This window comes from Colossoma macropomum, unplaced genomic scaffold, assembly GCF_904425465.1.
Source record: "Colossoma macropomum unplaced genomic scaffold, Colossoma_macropomum, whole genome shotgun sequence".
Lineage (NCBI taxonomy): Eukaryota > Metazoa > Chordata > Actinopteri > Characiformes > Serrasalmidae > Colossoma > Colossoma macropomum.
This window is the reverse complement of record NW_023494804.1, coordinates 31,336,932-31,361,514: the sequence shown is the minus strand read 5'-3', so window position 1 is coordinate 31,361,514 and position 24,583 is coordinate 31,336,932. Positions and strand designations below refer to the sequence as shown.

General features: G+C 41.2%; 1 protein-coding gene across 1 annotated transcript in view; it reads right to left on the bottom strand.

Annotated features, from left to right (window-relative positions):
• The window catches only part of dchs1b (dachsous cadherin-related 1b), a 185,654-nt gene that overhangs the window by 24,022 nt on the left and 137,049 nt on the right, over positions 1-24,583 (bottom strand). The window contains 10 exon segments of the mRNA XM_036594360.1: positions 640-1,489; positions 6,082-6,239; positions 6,627-6,723; positions 8,234-8,421; positions 9,814-10,206; positions 11,636-11,754; positions 11,756-12,287; positions 14,704-14,940; positions 16,840-17,071; positions 19,328-19,516. Of these exon segments, the coding sequence (XP_036450253.1) occupies positions 640-1,489; positions 6,082-6,239; positions 6,627-6,723; positions 8,234-8,421; positions 9,814-10,206; positions 11,636-11,754; positions 11,756-12,287; positions 14,704-14,940; positions 16,840-17,071; positions 19,328-19,516 (2,995 nt within the window).

Sequence of the window (24,583 nt, the reverse complement as noted above, 5' to 3'; positions counted from 1 at the left end):
CTGGATCTACATAAACAGGAGAAACGAGTGAAACTGGATCTACATAAACAGAAGAAACGAGTGAAACTGAGGGAAGCTGAATGTGCATCCAGGGAGTGCTGGTGTGGTCTGTTCAATTAACGGTCAGATGGACGCTAGCTTTCTCACGGTAAATTCTCTGACTTGAACACAGAGAAGGAGACCGTTGGGGAACGCTGCTTTGTTAAAAATGTGTGGGTGAGACAAACCTCATCAGCCTTGTGATTGGTGAGGGATTAGAACTGCCCAGACTTACACTGAGAGAGGAGAATGTTGGCAAAATACACAAACCACTTATTGGGCATTGAACCGTAATTCAAGGCACATACTCTGTACATGTCTATCAGGTGCCACAAGAGCAAGATTAACCTAAGAAAACACAGATTTCTTTTCCCTGGTCCTTCTGCTACATGGGTATAGCTACACTGACTTGAGTTTTGAGAGTAGTGATCTTCACACCCAGACCTTGAATCCAGTTTCTGATTGAGGATTTTATAGTTACTGGTGGCTGTGTTGGAAGGTGGCCAATCCATTACATCAGCAGTTCAGTGATCACAAAATTCCAGGGCCAGAAACTGGATTCAAGGTCCAGATTTGAAAACCTCTGACTTAGAAGCTCACCGGTGTTGGGGTTGAGGCTGAAGCGGCCTGCTGCATTGCCAGTCTGGATACGATAGGACACTCGGCCGTTTTCACCCTGGTCAGCGTCCCGGGCCATCACGTAGAGCAGCACAAAGCCCACAGGCTGATCCTCCATCATGCTGACCGCTGTAGGAGAGCTGAAGACTGGAGCATTGTCATTTTCATCCGTCACAAAGATGCGGGCCGTAACTGAGCCCCAGCGCCTCTGGTTGGGATCCGCTGCCGAGTCGGTGGCTCGGACCACCAGGAACAGGCTGGAGGTGTCCTCGTGGTCTAACTCCTGACCCAGAGTCAGCACTCCAGTTACGGGGTCAAGGCTCAGAAGATCTGAGCGGTCAGGCCAGCGGTGCTGGATGGAGTAGCGCACCTCACTGTTGGGGCCACTGCCATCCTTATCAGTGGCCTGGAAGGTGTAGATGGAGGAGCCTGGCTGCATGTTCTCAGGGACAACTATGGTAACAGGATCTTCAGGGAACTCTGGAGCATGGTCATTGCTGTCCTGCACATTGATATCCAGCTGGACCATATAGGTGCTAGGGTAGGTCTTTGAGAAGTCGTCCACTTCGATCTGTAAGGTGTAGCGAGCTCCTTTTTCATAGTCCAGCTCCCTGGCCAAATACACATCCCCTGTCAGACGGTCAACCATGAAGGTACCATCCTGATCGGTTCCACCCACTACGAGGTAAGTCACCTGTCCGTCAAGCGCCACATCACGATGTTCATGTGACCGCACAGAACCTATGATGGAGCCTGGCTGTGCTCCCTCCACCGAGTTGAGGGTCATGGACAGGGTGTTGGGTTTGGGAGAAGTTCTAGCAGACCCCAGAACCTATGATTAAAAACAAAGATTGCAAGAATCTGTCATCAAAGCCAGTCATGGAGCCACGACCTCTTACAACTTGTAAATATTCAATTTCATACAGTCTGTTATTTTACAGCCACAATATAATCACTTTGATGGCTGCTTTCATGCGGCCAGACGGAAAACAAATGTCTCTTCAAAGTCACCAACAGTCTCAGCAGCACACACCCTCAAAAGATTAAAGACCCCAACGATTAGAGAAAAATGAGTTTTTAGCACCTTATGTGCTCTCTTTGGTCAAAGTTTGTGCACCAGCTTGTTGATAGTGGTCAGATTTCTCAGACAGCTCTATGAAAACGTGTTTTGGGTTCACTTTCTACAATAAGGGACTGCCATAGCCTCCACAGGACTAAGAAAACCTTCCACAAGAGAGCCTGGTAAAATAATTACTGCTACTTTAGTGGGTCTTCATTTTAGAAGGCCTATTTTGGCTGTAACACCAAAAGCAAGTCTTCAAGTAAACACTGTGAAAAACTCAAACAACTGAAAAAACAGCAAGTTTGCAAACCATGCAAAGAAAATGTCATCCTTTCTAGAAGCGTTAGAAGTTTTTTAGCTTGTTTTTTTTCTTTATTTACTGTAAAGCTGACAGTTGACTTCAAACCACAAAAGAACTAAACGAAATTAAACTGTAGAACATCCTGTCATAGATGTACTTGAAGCTGGGGTACGTCTCAGCACTGCTAGTAGCCTGCTTCATGCAGAAGATCAAACCCAATCAGCGCAACAACATGGTGATATGGACCAATCACAGTCAAGTGGAGGTCTCAGAACAAACACTGAGTGCGTTTCCATGCGCTCAATAATTCCTCTCATAATCAAACTTCTGCAGTTATCTGATTATTCAAATGGTCATGTAAACAGCACACTCCTAGATTGGTGGAAGGTCTAGAAATCTGATTAAGAAATCCAATAAAGAGGCTGGATTTTAGCTCAGTAATCAGATTCCTCAGTGCATGTGAACTCTTACTCTGATTTCTTTCGGATTTCTCAGTCTGCACATGTGCGAAAACAGACCGCGGTACTGGAAATAAGCGATACCAAATACATGCTTGACAAAATCAAGGATTTAAATATTCTTCATCTTCTAGATGATGTATATTCATATTTTCAGGTAAAGCGTTGCGAAAAAAGCCGTGGCATGAAGTTTGAGTTTTATGTTACGTTTACATCACGTCTTCTTCTGTGAGTTTATTGGCTTGTTGCAAAGCAGAAATCTGATTACTGTCTGACTCATGTAGACCCGGAGTTTTTCCATTATCTGATTACTCAAGAACATGTAAATGCGTTGATCGGATAACTGACAAAATCTGATTTTCTGCAGTTATCAGATTATTAAGTGCATGTAAACGCGCAGTGACAAAGACTTCTGTTCAGCAAGCATCACACAGAACACCATGTGAACTCAAGCCTTTTTCTTTTGGACAAAATGATGTCATTTTGCTTCGAAACACTACTTCTGTTTAAAGTACACTGCAGGCTTAAGAGACTCGGGCTTCTACCATTGTTCCATCACACTACTGAAATCCAAATAACACCTCTACTGTGAACAGTAAAGTTCCTCTACTATACTGACCCAGAAGCCATGGACTCTCCATAAGAGCTCAAATTGAGGCACATGAAAGCATGATAAGGTCATTTCCTGTGCCCTTTGAGTGAGGCTGGAAACATGGCATTGTAATGACAACAGGTGAAAGCTTTCATGCTTAAATCACCATGAAAAGCAAACAGTCCACTCCATGGGCACCGAGCAGCGGGAGGAATCGTAGAACGCCTATAACTGCATTACTTAGCATTCTCTAAAATGCAATGTACTGGAACGTTCCAGAGTGCCTGGTATTACTTGACCGGTATGTGGAATATTATCTTGATGTTGTTGTGGTGAAACGTTATCTGGAGCGAGTGTGTCCGTGAGTGCTACCGTGCGAGAAGGCTGAGGTTAGCGGCTCTCTGCGTCTGATCAGAGCGAGCCACAGCTGGGGCCCATCACAGGCCATCTGGGAACACTTGATTCAAAGGTGCCTTTTCTTCTTTCGCTGCCCCCCCCCTCCCCTTTTCTCTCTTTCTGGAGGCAGAGATATGGCAGGGAACTGTACGCTCTACAATTAGCATCCTATCCCCTTTTGGAAATCACATCTGAAAAAGCATTAAGGATCGTGCACTATAGAAGAGGCCCAAAGCCTGCCAGAAACACTTCCGTTCAGGAGATAGTCTGCGGGATCTGGACACACTGGAGCGGATATAAAAACAAAAACAGTGTATCGTGTAAAATATAGCGTGACGCATAGATCTAATTCGCGCCAATAGCCCGGCTTCCTGGGCTCTCTCATTTGGGTTTGGATTACGGGATCAAGCTCTGGAAAGAGGAAGTAAAGCTGAGAGTTTTGATTGAATGTGTTTTTAAAGAATTACAGCAGACATACAGAAGCTCTCCGCTTTCATATCAATTCCCTCAACACATCACAGATACCACACATTAAAACTCCACCACGGTCTGCCACATGTAGTCCCGTGGTTTGGCCATATTGAAGACTGGTGTGCCTGAATGTGGTGGACAAAGTGGTCCTAAAGGATTTCAGAGATTATACTGATAACAGAAATAAGCCAAGACATAAAGTTGTGAAGATTTGACCTCCTTTAATGACGTACAAACTACTGTACATCTGATTCATGAAACGTTGGTAAGGAAATTTGAAGCCAGCTTCAGTGCATGAAATCAAGTGCCAGCCTACCAGCACCTCATTTACATATCATTTACATAAATTACACCTTAAATTATGCAGATGTTTCGGTAGGGAACCAATAAAACGACAACATTTAGTGGCTTGTGAGCCAATGGTTGAGGTTGAGGTTGAGTAGTGAGTGCATTGCTCCCCCTACTGACCAAACTTTATAGTGTTAAAATTACAACTACTGGAAAGAAAAAAAAAAAAAGAAAACATCTTAGTCTTTTTTAAATACGGTACGGATGTGATTGTGTACTGCGATTATTTTCCCAAAATAACATTTAAGTACTGAATTATTGCAGTCTATGAGATCCTTATGCACTAGGTGAATTTTCTATTTGCTATTTTTTGGGCTGTGTCAGTAGTATAAAATAAAAGCACAGTGTAATATGTCTTTAAATAGAATATGGAACAGTTGCAGCATGTTTGTTTGTTTATACTAATGAACTTGCAAAGTAAGTATATCCACTTTTGTTCTGGATGGCCATGTATTATTGTTATTATTATTTTCTGTAATTTTGTTATTTTTATTCTTATCAATGCTATTATAGATGATATCGATAATAGTTTTGGTTAGATAACCACAAATCAAGCATTTTTAAGGTTGTTACACTATTATGCTCAAGTTTACACTCCTTCCAGACATGAGTTTGATCGTACAGATATGCCAAAGATGAAAATAATGAATAACAAAACCATTGGTGAAATTTGCATGTGCTTATTTTGCGATCAGATTTGACGGTACCCAGCTTTGATGAATTACAAATGTCTTTATTGAGTATTACTCTATAAAATGTGATGCAACTGCAAGTCTGAATCCCAGACTGTCATGATTGGGCTTGACAGAGCTGAAACGGCACAGATCTGATTTTTTGAGAGTGGTGTGAACACAAAAATCTTTTCGAATCAGATCTGAGCCCCTTTCATATGTGCTCCTAGATCAGATACACATCTGATTCATGGCTGTGTGACTGTAATGATTCGATTTTATGTTTCAATTCAAATATTTGCACATCACACTTTACTGCACATTCGCAAATCACAGATGGGTCACTTAAACTAGTCTTCAGACGTTTTCAATAAATTTAAAAAAGTGGCAGATTAATTCATAAAACAATTATGATGCTACTACACAGATTTCAAATCATTAGTAGGAAGCTGTGAAACCAAAAAAAATGATTGACAGAGCTGTAGATGATTCCTTAATGAATAAGAAAGATGTAAAACATTGAGAATTAAGTTATAATAAATTGAACACTCAGAATGCCTTACATTTGAAACTAATCAAATCTCAAGTAGATCACTTCTTAAGAAAATCCTATAAATAAATAATTACAGTATAATAGCTATTATCTTATAAATATTTCATATTCCCCAGAGTTACTGAAATATTGAATGAAACATTCTAAAATACTCTTTGGTGCTTAGCTTATAGTTTTTAAATCTTCACCGTATAGGTTAAAATTGAATAAAATAAAAGCAATTGAAGGGGTTTTGGTCCAAAACACATTATAGACTACTTTCAAGAGTTTTCTTTTTTTCATGATGTATGTTTTGGGTAGTGGGCTTTACACATACAAGATATATCAATGCTATATTACCATTAGTACCACCTAGAGAGACAATATCAGAGATAACGTGTCAGCTATTATTATTTCAAAAGTCAATATATCCAAAATCGCATCGAAGTTTGAAGTGAAACAGTGATTTTGCATCTTACAGTGATTCCAAACTTTTGAACGCTGGTGTGCAAACAATCAAGGCATAAAGACAGGATATGACCAAAATGAAGTAATAAGGCTTGTAATGTGAACGTAGCGTAAAAACTCTGACCTGTATGCGCAGGACGCAGGACGAGCTCTGAGGCGGAGCACCACGATCGGAGGCGGTCACCGTGAAACTATACTCGGCTTTCTCAGCCCTTCTCAATGGGGAAGAAGAACGCAGCTCCCCCGTGTTCGGGTTCAGAGAGAACCGCTCTGCTCTGGACCCTGAGAGAAAAGAGGAAATTGAGGTAAAAAAGGCAAATAAATGGCAAGCCAAAACAAATCTATTCACTGAGAAGTCGAGCTCATGTTTAACAGTCCTCGCTGGAGTTGGTGGGTCATGTCATGGACCAACTTCCTCTTATGAATTTATTGTAAAAAAAAAAAACAAAAATGGCTTATATGTTGCTAATCTTGGCCCTGTTTCACAAAAGCATCTTAGTGTGAAGATCGTCTTAACTGGTAGAGAGAGTGTTCACCGTGATGCTCACTCTACCATTTAAGAACCATCCTTGTGCTGACATGCTTTTAGGAAATCCAGCTTGTTTTAATGTAATTATGCTGTGTAAGCCTTTGTAAACAGCTCATAGTGAAGGAGATTTGCTTGCTTACCAGACAACGAGTAAAAGATCGTGCCGTTCTCTCCCTCGTCTGCGTCTTTAGCCTGGAGTGTTCCCAACAGAGAGCCAGCCGGCAGACCCTCCTGCACCTGGATCATACACATGGAGGCGAAAATGCATCTGTTTCTATGCAACACATTATAATACACACTTAGCTGAACAGTCACACACATTCAGTTGTAAAGCTGCACTATGTAAGATTTTTCTGTTAAAATTAAAAGAAGCCGAAACATTGAAAAAAACATGCTAACATATGGTGCGTGTGCTGCTGCGAGCTGCCTGGTAAAGCTTGAAACAATAATTTATCGTATGTTTTTCAGACCACGTCATTTTTTTAACATATTAATGTCACAAACAGGCTCAAAGAGAAGCTCTCGCTCGATGTTCGGGTCTCAAATGCAAAATCAACATTATTCTGATGAAGATATGACGACAATATTAAATAATTCACTTATATCCTTGGAAAATACTTCCTTCATCAAGTTTTGACCGAGTTCTCTTTGAATTCTCTTTCGACATGATCACAGTCATCAGATTCATCTGCTCAGGGAAGAACAACCGATGTTACAAAACGTTCTTCTGCACATTGTGTGCAATTACATATTTCCACCTGTGGGGTCTCCAAATCCCCAAAACGTACACAGTGCAGCTTTAATTAGGGCTAAGTCTCCACTAGTGGTCATGACACACCTGCAGAATAGGATCTAACTTCTAAAATCACAAATGACATAAAAAATGACGCTGTTTTTAAAAGAATTTCCTGAAATTTCTCTCTAATTTAGTCGTCTCCAATTCTACCCACTAGTTAGGATTCTCCCAATCACACGACACCACCAGCGCTAGGAGGGTGAAGGCTAGCACAGGCTTCCTCTGAGTCCTGTGCAGCTTCACCGCAATGTCACTGGACAGCCGAATGCGCTCGGAGGAAAGTACCAACCGCCAGATCTGTTATGTCAGCTAACTGACACCTGTGCTGGCTAGCATCGTGCTGAATGACTGGGGGAGAAGTAGGGGGGGCAATTGTGCTCGCTTGGACTCCCAGCCACGGACGACTGCCGCATCACCAGGGATCGAACTCACAATCTCCTGATGATAGGGCCAACGCTTAGACGGTTGGGCCACTCGGGAACCCTTAAACACCTCATTTAAACAACTAAAAATGATTTTTGTTGAATAATGATCAAATGAATGATCAAATATTGCCTTGATATTTTAGATAAAAACAAATAATGGAATGCAAAACCTACCTAGAGTCATAGAAATAGTTAGTAAGATAGTCCAGTTAGCTAGTAGTCTAGTAAACGTGAAAGTAAACATGACATTAAACCAGCCAACCTTGAGCACCTCATCTTTTTTCATGGTATCTGATTAAAACTGTTAACTATGTAGGCTTATAACCATTAGCAATGTAGACTTATAACATATTAGGCAAGTATGTCTGAAAACATCTAGGAAATATTTGTGATTGCCATAATTGAAAAAAGCCAACAGCAATTAATAATTAAAAGTCCTTTGTCTACCAGATGTGGTAGAGGTTGTGTCTATCATACAGACTGGTGATCTGAACCCCTGCTCTACAGCGCCAGCTGTGGTTCTTACCTGGATTAGCAGCTCTCTGCCTGGCAGCGTGTGGCTGAAGGCCGGTGCATTGTCGTTCTCGTCCAGTACGGTGATGTGGGCCGTGCCTGTAGCGCTGCGTGGAGGAGTGCCTCCGTCCTGCACTACCACTACCAGCTGATAACTGGACTGGTGCTCACGATCCAGCGCCGCCCTGGTGCTGATCTCACCTGGAGAGGAGGATGAAAGGAAAGGAAGAGAAAAGTGAAAAAACAGTGAATATCAGATTCAGAAGTAGCTGGACTTGGCTGTGGGAGTTCTAAATTACACATAGTTCAACTGCTGGAAAGCAGTGCTGGTGGGTGGCAGTGCCACTAACCCTGCTCTCTGCCAGCACTCAATCACAGGGCTAATTGTATAACAATAGCCACAGGGACTTCCTGTCCAAATGAACTGAAAAACAGGCACATAAATTAACTGAATGATGTCGACTGCCTGCCTAGCTGAGCCTGAATCAATTGAAGACCGTTGGCCAGGGGTGTCCAGATCAGTTCTGCTCCTGTAGAGCCAGAGCTCAGCACAGTTTGACAATTTCCCTCCCCAAGTACACATTAGTAAACCTGGTAACTCACTGCTGACCAGAACTGGACACCTCTGCTGTACGCCTTAGCCCGGACGCTGGTCTAGAACTTGGTCTGGAAGTTGGAATTGGTTTATTCGTAATTTCTTTGACAGTGTAAAAATCACTGCTTGCTTCAATATATTTGTCATGGCTATTGGCTGGCAGGGCCGGTAATCCTGCCCGTTGCAAGAACTTAATCACAAGCCTAATGTCTAACAATGGCCACAGGGACTTCCTGCCCAAATTAACTGAGGATAGGGCACATAAATAAGCTGAATAAAGGCCTAGTCACACTAGCTTTCTGTGGGCTGATTTTCATGAGCGAAATTACATTCATTTCAATGGAATTTGCACAACTCACACAAAGTTGTTGTTCAATTTTTTTGATGAAATATCTCGATAACATACATTGCAGTTATAAAAATGTCAAGATTCAGCAGAAATCTGAGTATTTCAATGGGTTTTTTCCACTTGCATCCTTATGTCTAATTGGATTTTCTAAGTACTGGTGACTTTGAGGAAGGCCACACTTCACCACACTCTCATGACTATGCTGTGTCATATTTCACTGGAAAGCTTGACTCCTGTAGAAAGTAACCACATCCATGGACAGTCACATGCAGAAGTTTGGGTCAAACTGCAAAATTTTGTTGTGTTTCTAAGTGAAAAAAGTTAATATATCCTCTGTAGGGAACACATTTCTGCACACTAAATGCACAACTAAAGTTTATTTGCTGAATTTAACATATTCGAAAAAAACATTTTATATTTTCTGATTTTTTTTTCTAAAATGTTAAGCTAGAAATTATGCACTGAAATTGTTTGTTTGTTCTCTGTAAAGAAACTTTTTTACTTAGAAAATCAAAACGTTAATTGACATACATTCCCACAAAGGCTGAGTCTGCTTTGATTTCATTGGCTAACGAACTCCTATTTTTTCTACCTTCAAGACCAAAAATCTCAGAATGAGATTAATGACTGTCAGCCTTTGTCTGCTCACCAGTCTGGGAGTTGATCTGGAAGTTGCGGTCAGTGTGCAGCAATCTGTAGGTGAGCCGGCTGTTGAGTCCGGCGTCACGATCGGTAGCCGAAACCCTGCCGAACCCCGTTCCTGCAGGCAGGTTCTCTCTCACAGCCAGGAAGACCCTCTCCTGAGAGAGACGAGGGGAGTTGTCGTTTTCGTCTGTCACAGAGACCCTCACTGTGGCACTGCCCGTTTTCTTCATGCGCCCACTGCCTGTGGTGGCCAGTACTGTCAGCAGGTAGATGTCTTTGGCCTCCCTGTCCAGAGCGCTCTTCACAAACAGCCAGCCGCTGTCCGGGATGATCCCGAAGCCGGCCGCGTCCCCGTCAGGCCGGAGGCGGTAGGACAGCGGTTCAGCAGGAGTGGAACCTCCAGAGAAATTGAATCGAATTTAAATTAATCTTTATGGTCGCTGATGGGAAATTTGTCTTGATTCAGTGTGGACAGTGTGACCATCACAAAAGAGAACACATTCAAACAAAGTTCCATATAAGTATGAGCTTAAATATACATTCATACACTATTCATTTAAAGGTCTTTGTATCATGTAATACCTCAGTCAATCTAAAAATACAGTTTATAAAAATACAGTATATAAAAATAGTCTACAAAATCTATAAACAATGGTGGTGTAAATCTCAACCTCACACTAATTAGAACTGAGTACAATTCTTTAGGAAATGAATCAAGTAATTTGTAAAATTTCCTTTATAGTCCCTTAAGGTTGAAGTCATTAGGTAAGGTGTGAGGTCCAAAGTACTAGGTAATTATTTTGGGAAGCATGATGGTACTGAAATGCCCAACTGGTTCTAGGTACTAACAGGTTAAGTATGTGGCACACAGTCAAGTCAAGTCAAAGTTTATTTATATAGCGTTTTTACAACAGGTGTTGTCACAAAGCAGCTTTACAGAAAAATCCGGGTCTGAGCCCCATTGAGCGTCGCCAATGGAGACTCCCTAAGAGCAACAGGAAGAAACCTTGAGAGGAACCAAGACTCAAAAGGGGAACCCATCCTCCTCTGGTCAACACCGGATAGCAAACAGCGTTAGTATAAAATATTAGAATACAAAATGGGGAAAAACAGGAGGAGCAAAGGTTAATTAGATAGTTTAAATAGTCTGAGTCTGTGCAGCTGCAGCATCATCAGAAAGGACCATTCATGCATCACACACTCCACAGTACTATGTAAATATTTATTGTAAAAAAGTACTGGGTAGTTATTTGATGTAAAAATACTACCTAAATGATTATACGCAAATAAAGTACAAAGAGCTTTATATAGTATGAACCTAATTATAACCGAGAAACAAAACTGAATCTGGGCTGTAAAAGAAAGCAATGATTCTACTATGGTTTTACTGTCTTTACCGTATATTTTATTTATTTTTATTTTGTGTTGTCATTTTACACCATGTAACCACCTGGTTCTTGGTGGTGCTTCTGATTTACTTTCCTGCTTAAATGCATGACATTACATTGAAATCTAGCATGTAATTACCGCTTTATTACTCCAAATAACTATGAGGGACTTTAATATGTCCTTTGTCAGGTTAATAACTAGAACCTGTTAGTTATTTCAGTGTAATATTAGTAATTACCAACTTCCCATCATGCTACCTAAAATGATAATCAAGTACTTTGGAGTTCGTACCACACACTTATCTGGTTAATACTAGAACTAGAGCATTACCTGTTATTGTCACTGATTATACTGATTTTAACGCTTTAAAAAATCAACGTTAATGCATTTTACCTCCTAAAGTCTATAAGAATCTATAAACAGCTGATTATACTGACCTCCGTTTGCTCCATTTCCAGCCTGGTCTCTGTTGAGGGCGCGCACCTGCAGGAAGCGGGTGTTGAGGGGAGTGTTTTCCTTCAGCTCCACACGGTAGGTCAGGGTGTCAAAGGCAGGGGCCCTGGTCATCCTCGGCCTGCACGTGCACCATCAGAGTGAAGGTGGCGCTGCGCTGCGGGATGCCCCCATCCCGGGCCAGCACCTGCAGATCGTAGCGCGGGACACTGTCGTAGGACAGGCTGGAGATCAGACGGATCTCTCCACTGCCCCTCTCCACGCTGAACGCACGCTGGCCTCCAGACGGCAGCAGGTAGAAGGTGAGTCGGCCGTTCTGTCCCGAGTCACGGTCCTTGGCCTGGACGCGGTACACCACCGAGCCGATCTTGGTGGCCTCGGGAAGTAGCAGGGACTCAGAAGAGGAGGGCAGGAAGGTGGGCGCGTTGTCATTGACGTCAGCAATAGTGATCATGACTCGTGTCTGACCAAAGGCCGGTGGGGAGCCGCTGCTGGCTTGGACCTCCAACTCCAGAGACGGCCGAGCCTCATGGTCCAGCGGCAGGCTGGTGCGAAGGGCTCCTGTCTCAGAGTCAACTGTGAAATATCCATCAGGATCGCCAGAGGAGATGGTGTAGGAGATATCCTTAGTGGCTCCTGGAAGAGGTGAGAGAGAGAGAGAGAGAGAGATTAAACTTCCCACTATTGTCCGAATGGTCCTCACCACACAAATTAAATACAAAAGAGCAAATAATACAAAAGTGTAGTCTGATTGTGAAATGGACACAATAACATTAATACATAAATCGCTGCTGTCGGAAGAAATCCTCTCCTGTGGACCAGCAGAGTTTGAGTAGTTTGAGTCTACTTTTAACTGCTCATCTTATCAAAGTGTTTCAGTAAAAATATACTGACGTCCAGAGAGGACAGGAGGTAGTTATATAATTTTGAGATAATTGGGTTAATTAACTTGTTATCTCAAGATAACAAAATTGTTATCTTGAAATAACAAATTACTTATCATGTTACCTCGAGATAACAAAAGCTGTCATCTTGAGATAACGAGATAATTATCTTGTGATCTCAAGATAAAGTTGTTATCTTGAGATAGTAAGTTATTTATCTTGTTATCTCAAGATAACAAAATTGTTATCTTGAAATAACAGACTACTTATCATGTTATCTCAAGATAACAAAAGCTGTCATCTTGAGATAACAAGATAAATAACTTACTGTCTCAAGACAAAGTTGTTATCTTGAGATAACAAGTTATTTGTCTTGTTATCTCAAGATAACAAAATTATCTTGAAATAATGAAATACTTATCATGTTATCTCGAGATGACAAAATTGTTATCTTGAAATGACAAATTACTTATCTTGTTATCTCAAGATAACAATACAGAAAATTATAGCAACAGCTCATGGCCTTTCCGGACTTTCGTAAAAAATAGCTGATTTTAAAGCTTCAGCAATCCTCGATACTCGTACTCCATACAGTCATATCAATAAGAGGTAGAGAGGGAGAGAGAGAGGAAGAACAAGTCACCTCAATCTGTTCTATTTTAAATCTCATTCTCAAACATTTTTCACCACTCGGCTCCAGCGCACCAAAAAACTGTCAGAAAACAAAATGCCAGAACATGAAGTGTAATAACACCGCACAGGCAGCGGAATCTGTGATTGATGCGAGGGCCTAATGAGCTCCACAGTGCAGCTGTTTTTCTATTCGTCCGACTGACTCAACGTGAGCAAAAAGACTGAGTATCGAGCCTTTCAGCACGTCCTGCCACTGCAGCTCACGGATCCTCAGCCCTTGCACTGCTACAGATGTGGAGAGCTGTGTGTTCATGCAGCAGTGGGAATAAGAAGTAGCCACTAATGGGATGCATTAAAGCACTATTCAGCAAAAATATCTAATTTTCACAATTTTCCCTTTTATCCCAAATGTAGCTGATCAGCCAAGACATGTTTGGCCTCCAAAGTTTGCTTCTTCAGTTTTGCACTGGAGCTCTAACGTAGCCAAAAACGGAAGATGAAACTCCCCAGTTAGCAAACGGAATGCCTAAATCATCACTTACCTCAAATTGCATTAAATAATCTCAAACAGACTTGCTAGTGTGGAAATGGTAGCTGTGAGATGGTTTAGATACTCAGTTTGCACGATGCTGCTTGGCGAATATAAGCTTCTATTACTTGTTGGCTATATTAGTCCTGTAGCTCCAGTACAAAACTAAAGAGGCGAACTTTAGACATTTAGGCTACGTTCACATTACCAGGCTGAAGTGGCACAAATCTGATTATTTTGCCCTAATGTGACTCAGATCTGATGTTTTCAGGGCTGTGTGGACACACAAATCTGATCTTTTCAAATCTGACCTGAGCCACTTTCATATGTGGTCCTAGATCAGATACGTATCCGATTCGTGGCCATGTGACCTTAATGTGAACCTCAGATCGGAATTCATGTGCTTTTTTTCCATTGCACTGCACCATCATTCAGCGTTACCATGGCAGCAGCGCCGAACAGAAGTTAAAGCCTGTAAACGGTGGAAAAGCAGCTCATCTCACCTTTTTCTCCTTCGTCTCGCTCTAATAATGAAGCTGAGAGCTGATCAGAGTTAATGATCTTCTCAGCGAAGCTCGTTCTGCTCGTTAGTTTGTGCTGATGATGCACGTGATTCATTCACGTGACGTTACTGAGTAGGATGAGCTCATGAGGGTCATTTCAGGACGCCGGTTCGTCACATTAATGACCGATTTGAATCACTTACCTAAACGAGTGTGAACCATCGTGTCAGAGAGATCGGATTTGAGCAAAAAAACGGATTTGAAGAATGAGGCTTGTAATGTGAACGTAGCCTAAACACGTCTTTGCTGACTGATAGACAACTCAAAGAACTATCTGAATGCTTAAAGGGTCCTTTGCCTGGCTAAGTGTTTCTTCTTTATGATGGAGAGCTGCTTATATATGGTTCTTTAAAGAACCTTTTAAAATATGGATTTTTAAAGCACCTAAATGGGTTTGAGAAGAAGCCTTTCTCAGTGCTACATACCTTGTAGTAAGCACTTACCGTTTCGGCTGTTAGCCCGTACTACCCCGACCTCAGTGCCTCTGAGCACATCCTCAGAGACAGTGAAGAAGTACTGAGCCTGCTCGAACACAGGAGGCGCCACTGAGCCAGCCACCACACTGATGTTCACTCTGGCATTTACCGGTGCCGTGAGACCACCTCCGTCCAGCGCTGTGATCACCATGGTGATGACAGAGTTGGCCTTTCCATGCAGGGAGCGGGACAGAGAGATCACCCCTACAGAGATACAAATGCCATTCAAAATGACACCACAGTGCGGTCAGCCATAGAAAACACCACTAAATGGATGATCGCATTGTAACCGGACAAAGACGTAACTATGGCCCAGTCCCATTTCTTTTTTCTTTTTTTTACCCCTACCCCTTGTTTTCGAGTGTCACCCTAATCTCTTGGAACTGAGTTATAAGGGGTAGTGGTTGAAATCCTCCCTCTGAAATGAGACCCTCAAATAAAAAGAGCATCACTTCATTAACAGCTACTAGCGCTGCTCTGTAGGCGACCCTGCCAGTCTGCAGTGACAGCAGAGGAGGGTAAAGTTCAGCTCCTCACTGCTGGGCTTTAGTTACATTTAGGGACTCATATGCCTTCAAAGAGGGGGGCAATTATTTATTATCTCCCACCCCTCTATCTCAACAAGAATTGGGACACCCTACCCCTAGATGTGAACGCACAAAACAGAGGGCTAAGGGCTCAGTGGTAGGGGTGAGGGGTGAAATGGGATTGGACCTTAGTTTATGACTTGGGGGGCAGAAATGGGATGCTAGCATAAAGGTTTAGAATGTTAGCTTTAGCCACCTTGCTAGCTAATACTATAACATTATAATAATAATTACTGACAGATTAACAAATGACTCTAGTTTACATTCGGATGCACTGAAGAGATCATATAAGAGTTCAAGGTGACTCCATCCTCACCTGAAAGAGTAAAGATTAGCCAGACTGTTTTTGTACTGCTTGATGTAGTAAAGGTGGTATTACTACATAGTACATACTCATGTACCATTACTACATAGTAACTACCATGTTGTAATGGCTATACCAGTTCTTAATAGGTCGATTCAAAGATATGAGTTTCTCATCTACACTTCATGCCACAAATTAGCGAGAGGCTCCGCAGGTTCATCAAGCATCAATGACTAATATTTCCCAAATTCCAGCAACGTCTGACACTTGTAGATGAAAGGTAGATCATAAGAGACACATGTATGAGACAAATGACTTGAGAAATTAGTTAAATAATATTCAGCAGTGCTCTTGCTGGGCTCAGCTGCGCAGCTGTGTGCTTTCATGCATTCTCCTTTATCTCACTAGTGTTAGAAAGCAATATTGACATCTGTCCATATATTGTTAATTTCTATTTTTACTATGTTGCCCAATGAAAAAATTTCAGATTTATTTCAGTTGTTAAATATGGTTCTCATTAAAAGTGAAGGGACGTCCTATGATAATAATAATAATTATAACAATAATAATGACCCCATTGTTAATCTACAAAAACAGGTTTAGTTAAGAATCCAAAATGTTTTTATTAAAAACAAATACATAAATCGCCGCTGTTGGAAGAAAACCTCATATCTCCATTTTTGACATTTTTCAGTTTTTGACGTAATTTGAAAATACTTGTTACTTGTTACATTCTATGTAAATTTCATGATGAATGGACTAAAAGAAATGACCCAAAATGACTTGGAAAAAATTCTGGTTCCATTGACTTGCATTAAAAGTAAAGTAGGTTTTTTCCTTCTCCTGTAAAGTTACTATTTTGGAGATACAAAGTTTTTTTCTGACAACAGCGAAATATACTACACACAATATATCTCAAAATCATAATAATACTGTGATGTAAACACACTGTCCACTACTACTTTCTCTGCAGCCGCTACTAAAAATACAGTAAAGCATAGACAGTAACTGCTCTCTAAAGGTGTCACTGCACCCATTTGAAGGTTTTGCATGATCCTCAATGAATGTGTTTTCATTTATTTCATTTATTTATATTTTAGTCTTAAATTGGGGGATGAAATTGATTCTTTCTTTTCAGTATTGGGAGGAATGTGTCCACCATACCCACCCCCCCTTAGACTGTCAGACATGCACCCATGCCCACACACTCACCTGTGTCCTTGTTGAGGGTGAAGAAGTTGGAGCCTCCTCCTGGCACAGTGCGATACGTCACTTTGCCGTTCTCCCCGGCGTCAGGGTCATGGGCCGTTACCCTGATGACGGAGGTTCCGGGAGCACTCTGCGTGCTCAAGCTGACCGCGTAGTTGACCGGGTAAAACGTGGGCCTGTTGTCGTTGATGTCCTGCAGTGACACCTTCACGTACGCTGATGAACTCAGACCACCCTGAGAGAAACAGGGAGCACGTCATTGACCAATGAGTGACTGCAGCAGAACCAGCTTCACTGCAGTCAGCTTTGCTTTTCACTTTTTCTTTGATCATTAAAATTTGTAAGGGAAATCCTTACAGCATTCAGGGGGATGAAAAAAGAGCTGTTATGAGGAAAGTTAAATGAGTTGCGCACTCATTACACGTCCTTCGCAAGCACCGTGTTATGACTGCATTAATAATGGAAATGGGGAAATGAGAGAACGGCTACCTGCCCAATATAAGGGGAGAGAGAGTGACACAGTGACTGGGTATGAGAGAGAGAGAGAGAGAGAGAAAGCAAAAGATATAATGGCACAAAAAGAGTGAGAAACAGAGACAGATAGAGAAAGACAGACAGAAAGACAGGGAGTGTGAATGCCTGCGTTGGTATATAACAATGCACCCCAGGGACACTGTGCTTTACTGCCTTTTCATGTGGGGAGTGGACGATTGTTGTTGCTGGCAGTAAAAAGAGAATATGCTGTGCAGTGAATCAGAAAGCTGCTCTGAGGACGACGCTACAGCACAAACACACCTTTGTATCGAAGCACTGCGTCTGTTCAGTCTTGACTGGAAAATGCTATTAAAGGGTCGAACCCTTGAATAATGTTCTAGTAAAAGAGGTCAGTGAGTGATTTGTAAGGTAGGTCCATCCACTGAAAACAAACCTGACCACTGTTATGGACCATTACAGTTAGCAAGCAAACTTTCCTGAAAAGCACAACAGTCCTAAAAGTCAAATGAAGCTTATCACGAAACTGTGTTATGAGCCGTGTTGGGATAGTTACACAATAATCCAATACAAATGATCAATTACTTCTCTCAAACTGAAAAGGGATTAGTTTAATTATTATGTCCTGGACAAAAGTAATCTTATTACTCATTACTTCTACGTTACTCTCTAAAACCCACACAAATCTGTAACAACCGGAAAGTACCAGAGTCTTTTAAGTACTTTGTTTAGAAAGAAATAATGTAAAACTGTAACTGTATTTAGGGACCCTTATCAGTCCCACAACGGGGAAATTTCACCTCCGCATTTAACCCATCCGTGAAGTGGCTCACTGCCCCCTAGTGTGTGTGCTCACTAGTGTATATGTGGTGTTCCACTTCACGGATGGGTTAAATGCGGAGGTGCAAGTGGGCAAGTGTGCTCACTGCCCCCTAGTGTGTGTGCTCACTAGTGTATATGTGGTGTTCCACTAGGGGGCAGTGAGCACACTTGCCCGGAGCGGTAGGCAGCCCTATCCGGGGTTGGGTGTCTTGCTGAAGCACACCTCAGTCATGTACTGTCGGCTCTGGGGATCGAGCCGGCGACCTTCCGGTCACAGGGCTGGTTCCCTAACCTCCAGCCCATGACTGCCCCATAAACATCATTTAAACATCATTTAAAAAGCCCTGTCATCATCAATGACACAGGCAGATATGCATTATTAAATAATGAATGAGTGATGCTGTTTAAAAACCCAGAAACTAATCACAATCCAAAAAAATCTTAATGAATAAATCTAAAGCTTCCAAAGGTGTTCTTTAACTAAAATTGACAGGTAAAATCAGGCAGGTTTAGGTGAGTTTAGGGTTCTCTCTTCTTTGGCATGAGGCTCTTCATCCATCACTTTTATTTCAGCAACATTAGATGCTTCGACTGATTGGTTGCCGAGTTTACAGGCATCCTGTGATCATGCTGAACTGCTCAACTGCTCAGAACAGGCCTGAATAATCTATATAGAGGAAATTTCTTAACTAATATAGCTCTGTTTGAGATATATGAGTATAGTAATTAACAAAATTCTTATTAAGTCAGTAATTGTAATGCATTTAAAATAATTTTGAGTGTAATGTGGAACAGAAATGATACACTACTTCGTTACATTATGGTAACGTTACTTTGCACTACTGTACCCCTAAAACCGATTATTAGTCTTTACAGTACTACATTACTGTAATTTAGGGCTATCAGTTCTACTAGCAATGGAGCAATCTATTAATTACTTCGACCATTAATCAGGTAACAAGTATAAAAAAGGCCAAACAATAAAAACAGTCTTACAGTCTCAAAAAAATCTAAAAACGCTGTAAGACCAACCTTTCTTACTATGAGAGAGACCAGTAGAAATATGCATTAACCTGCTATTGCTGATTCATCACAAAGGTAAATTCCATCTATTCATTTAATAAAAGACTTTAATCGAGCAATCGAGATTTGAATGACAGGTCGGCCCACCACTCACCCCGTCAGCAGCAGTGACGATGAACTCGAAGCTGTCGGCTCCTTCGTCTCGGTCCAGCGCAGTGCTGGTGCAGATCTGTCCTGTCTCTTTATTGATGCTGAACAGTGAAGGAGCAGAACTGCTGGGTCCCGATCCTAGAGAATACGTTATAGCGCCGAACGAGCCGCCATCAGCATCATTTGCTGCCACCTGCGCAAAATAAAGACAAAACACAACACAGAGTCTGATTAACACTGTCTGTTCTAACTCTTACATGGATCACAATGGGGTTTTTTATGAGTTCTGACCACGCCTTCATATGGTCACACTATGAGAAGACACTAGATGATTCTGAGAGGGGAGAGAACTTGGGCTGGAGTTTCTGGGTGACTTCTGCTTTAACCTCGAAGGCTTCACCCCCCATTTTAACCCCTCAAATGGCCAAAGTTTTCTTACACACTTCTATAATATATAATGTAAGAATAGCTCAACCAGTTTGCATTGAAAACTTTCAATCAATACCACATGCATGTGTGTATGTAGAAAAGGAGATATTTTATTATGATTTGTGTTTGATAAAGTTGTTCTAGCCTATATAGTCTTGTTTTGGAGAACAAAAAAAAACATCCTATACTGTTTTTGCCATAGTTTTGTCAGTGATCTTGATCAGATGGAAAAATGCAGAAGAGTAGACTTAAAAAGAATGTAATGAATGTTGAATGTAAAGATAATTAATTACTTAACCAATCATCTATATATATTTTATATAATTAGGCCCAATCCCGATTCACCCCTCACCCCTACCACTTAGCCCTTAGCCCTCCATTTTGCGTGTTCACATCTAGGGGTAGGGTGTCCCTGATTCTTGTTGAGATAGCGGGGTAGGGCGAAGTGAAGGGCTACATGACCCCCCAAACAGAGGATTTTCAGAGACTCCAAACAGAGAGTTATGAGAAAAAAAGAAAAACTGGCAAGATGGCTGAACAAGAGACCAAAGAAACCCACAAATGTGAGAATTTTCTCTGTTAAAAACTACAATAACCATAATATTACCTTAGTTTAATGTCGTTTCAGTGTATTATGGTTGTTTTTTTCATAACATGCATAAAATCGCTAATATTATGCTAATGTCTCGGTAGCTAGCTGGCTCAATTTCCCATTCCACCTTAAACAGTCCAGCAGTACTGACTCCTGAAGCGCTACAATGTGACTGCTGCTCCATTTAAGGTGGAACAAGAAAAGTCGAATGAGAAGCTGGTGAATATCTGACTTCAGCTTCATATCACTGAAGAATTAGGGGTGGGTGATAATAAATAATTGCCCTCCTCTTTGAAGGCATATGATGCCCTAAATGTAACTAAAGCCCAGCAGTGAGGAGCTGAACTTTACCCTCCTCTGCTGTCACTGCAGACTGGCAGGGTCGCCTACAGAGCAGCGCTGGTAGCTGTTAATGAAGTGATGCTCTTTTTATTTGAGGGTCTCATTTCGTAGGGGCCTTACATTTAAATAATTATGAAATGGACATTGAAAGCATAGCAAAAAGACGATGAATCTAGATTTCTAAGGATTTATCCAAAAAAAACTCCTCCTGAGCAGAGTAACAGAGAGCAGTGGTGACTGCCAAAGTGAGTAAGAGAGTGAGTAAGAGAGAGAGAGCACAGAGGACAACCCACTGTGTGGGAGCTGCCCCAGATGCCTCAGCCATGCCCGTACATACCTGGGCAGACTGCCACAGAGCGCAGGAGCACTCACTGAGAGAGAGAGAGAGGAGGAGGAGAATAATGAAGTGAGAAGACTGGGCTGAGATGGAGAGCTATACTGCTTTTCGCTACCGGAGCTACAGTGATAAGCATGATAAAGAAGGGCGGAGTCAGCAGGGACTTTTACACTGGACATAAAGGTATGTTTGATCATACAGTGCCAGTCAAAAGTCTGGGCACATCCTACTGAATCTTCAACTGTTGACCTCTTGATCTCTAAAAGCATTTCTGGATCCTCACAAAGCTGTTTGAGAGAATGCCAGGGGCATGCGAAGCATCAAGGCAAAGGGGGGGAATGCAAAATAAAAGTCACTAAAGAGCTCCATTGTTTCATAGTTTTGATTCCTGCACTATTTTTCCAAAAAAGTGGAAAACTACAAAAGTTGTGTCCAAACTTTTGACTGCTAATGTAGCAGGCGTGCACACAGATAATCCACTACACTAAGACATAAATCACTATTTGGTCAGAAAGAAAATATACAGGGGGGAGACATGACAAGAAGCTGTAGTACTTTACTTAACGTGAGCACATTCCCAAAGACGTGTCAAGAAAGTGACAGAAGTCTGCGGTAGTACAGCTGTATCTCTCGCTAGGCTACCCGAGGCTAGCAAACTAGGTTGCCAGAGGTTAGCTAAAATGAGGGACAGTGAAAAGACACACACTCGTTTTCAATGCTACCTCGACAAACTAACATGGCACATCATCCACTCAGGAAAAAGAAATGATGAGTCCTCCACACCAGCTTAGGTTGCACCTTTTAGCTCAACCCTCATCATCTCCACTGTTAGATCTAGTGTTAGCTCATCTGAAGGGGCAGCCTTGTGCTTGTCTATCATAAACGCCTTAATTTAAGCCGATTTTTTTTTTGAACTTCTTATACAGAAGTTATATCTTCAAGTACAGTTATATCTTCAAAGACAAGTAAAGTGTATGGTGCTTTCATTTACGTGAGAAGAAAAGAAACAGGAAAAAAATAAACAAATATGTAATAACTGAGGACCATTTAGTCAAAAAAATGTCTGCTTTCAAATGTAATCTTGCAGTTATACTTTCCCTACAGTAAACATCCTTAACTTTTTCCGTCCATTGCGCTACTGTGGGGGGCTGCGGCCTCAGCCAGGAAACCGTAATAATGATACTTTAAGCCGATTTAACCTGCAGGGGCTCTTTTTGAGTATTAAAATATTTTCAAACTGTCATATCGCTGTTGTCGGAAGAAAACCTCATATCTCCATTTTTGACATGTTTCAGGTTTTTACATAATTTGAAATTGCCTGTTGCCCTTTACATTATATGTAAATCGCTTGATGAATGGACTAAAAGAAACGGCCCAAAATGACTTGGAAAGACGTCTGGTTCCATTGACTTATATTAAAAGTAAAGTAGGTTTTTTCCTTCTCTTGTAAAGTTACCATTTTGGAGATACGAGGTTTTCTTCCGACAACAGTGGAGAGCCAGTCTTACCAACTACCATGTTGCGCACCAGGTTACCGTGTTTGTGTATTATAAGAAGAACTACATTTGGCCTGTAACATGGTTACAATACAGGTTGTCATATTTTTCAAATATGTCAATATGTTTTTATTACACTTTTCTCTTTTTTTTGCAGTTTAAATAATATCCATTCAACTAATAGAGAAAGAAAGAAAGGAAGGAAGGAGGAAAGAAAAGAGAGACAAAGTGAAAACGCAACCCAGGGTCCATCTGTTCGGCTGGATTTTGCAGGCTAGCAGACCCATAAGAATAGAAATCGTATAGTTTGGATCTTGGATCAGCGAACGCTCTGCTTCTACAAATCACAAAACCATTTGTTTGCCTAGGCACCTTGCCTCCACTCAGTACTGGCACCCAGACAGCATCTAAATGATATGTTCATGATATGAACCACTTACGAAAAGAAATGTGACAGAAAAATATACAATTGATAGCTTGGCGCGGGCGCCAACTGGGGTCATTAGCTGATCTAAATAGAAGCGTTTGAGGATTGAGAGCAGAGCGGATGTCAAAGCTGGAGAGTCTTGTCTTGTGGGATGTGCAGTAGCTGGGTTTTAAAACAGGGAACATTGTTTTACAGAGGAGCGGCTGTCTTTCTGTCCACCAGCTGCGAGAAAGGAAGCCTGTGTTTATGACTCGGTTCAGGTCAAGTTCATTTGCCTTCCAGATGTTTTCTTATGACACTTAACACTGCGAATGGGCATCGTGAGGAGGAAATCCCTTCCTGTGCAGGTATCTGCCCAAATTCCAATCTGAGCGCTGTAATCATTTACGCTATTTATACAGTTATGAATAAAAAACAAAAACAGACGAACACGTGTTTATCACACGCAGATAGTTTAAGACATGATCACTCCTGATTTGCCTATTGTTGGTCAGTTGTTATTGCTATTGTAAATGTTTCTATACATAGTTCTGCTTATAATCATTGCAGTTTTGCTAAACATGAGATGCCAGAACTGTCTGTTTACTATATGCTCTGCGATTTCGTTTCAAATTATCTGAAAATGTATTTAAAGCTGTACTATGTAGGATTTGGGGATTTGGAGACCTCTCTGGTGGAAATGTGTAATTGCACGCAACATTGGGAAGAACATTTTTAAACATGGTTTGTGCTTCAAACCCCTTCCCCGGGTAGATGAATCTGATGGCTGCAAGTGAGTTTTCAAAGAGAACTCAGTCAAAACTTGGTGAAGGAGTGAATTATCTACTAATATCATCATATCTTCATCAGTATGAAGCTGATTTTGCATTTGCACCTACACATCGAGCAAGACCTTCTTTTTAAGTCAGTCTTAGTTGACATTAATACGTAAAGACGTATGACATGGGCCAAACTGAAATCTGATCCAACAACATTGACTTTTAAATTATTTTTTAATGCTTTACAGGGTGGCATATTTTAGTGAGTTTTTATTTCTCTTGACTTGGTAATGCTACTTCTTCTAAACAAATAAAATAACATAAAATTCATTTTTTTTGTTTTTTCACAGTGGCCATAAAAAAACAATTTCCGCCTGTTCTGGAAAAGGTTCCTCATTTGAACTATGCATTCTTCTCCTCAATAACATTGAAGGAATATATTTTGATAGAAATGAACATTATATACAAACTGGAAATGAACTGGATTCACATTATTGTAGGTAAGCAAGCAAGTCAGCACTTGTTAAAGTCTTTTATGGCGTTTAAATGCTATTTTCCCCTCATTACTTCTTAGCAGCTCAACATAGAGTCATGACATTTTACATAGAGAGAGCCAACAGTGTCCTACTTAACATGCCAGCAGAGTTATGAGGAAAAATATTTTATTGCATTACATTACATTAATTAAAAATATCAGTTCCCATTCAGCTGGCAGAATGGCCACTAGGGGGCCTGCAGAAAGAGGCTACATAAATGAATACTAAGATAAATACAGATATTCATATATTCAATTAACCACTTCCATGCCAACCACACATTAGTCTTATTTTCTCATATAAGCTACCCAACAAATCAGCTCCATCCTAGATTATAAAAGTT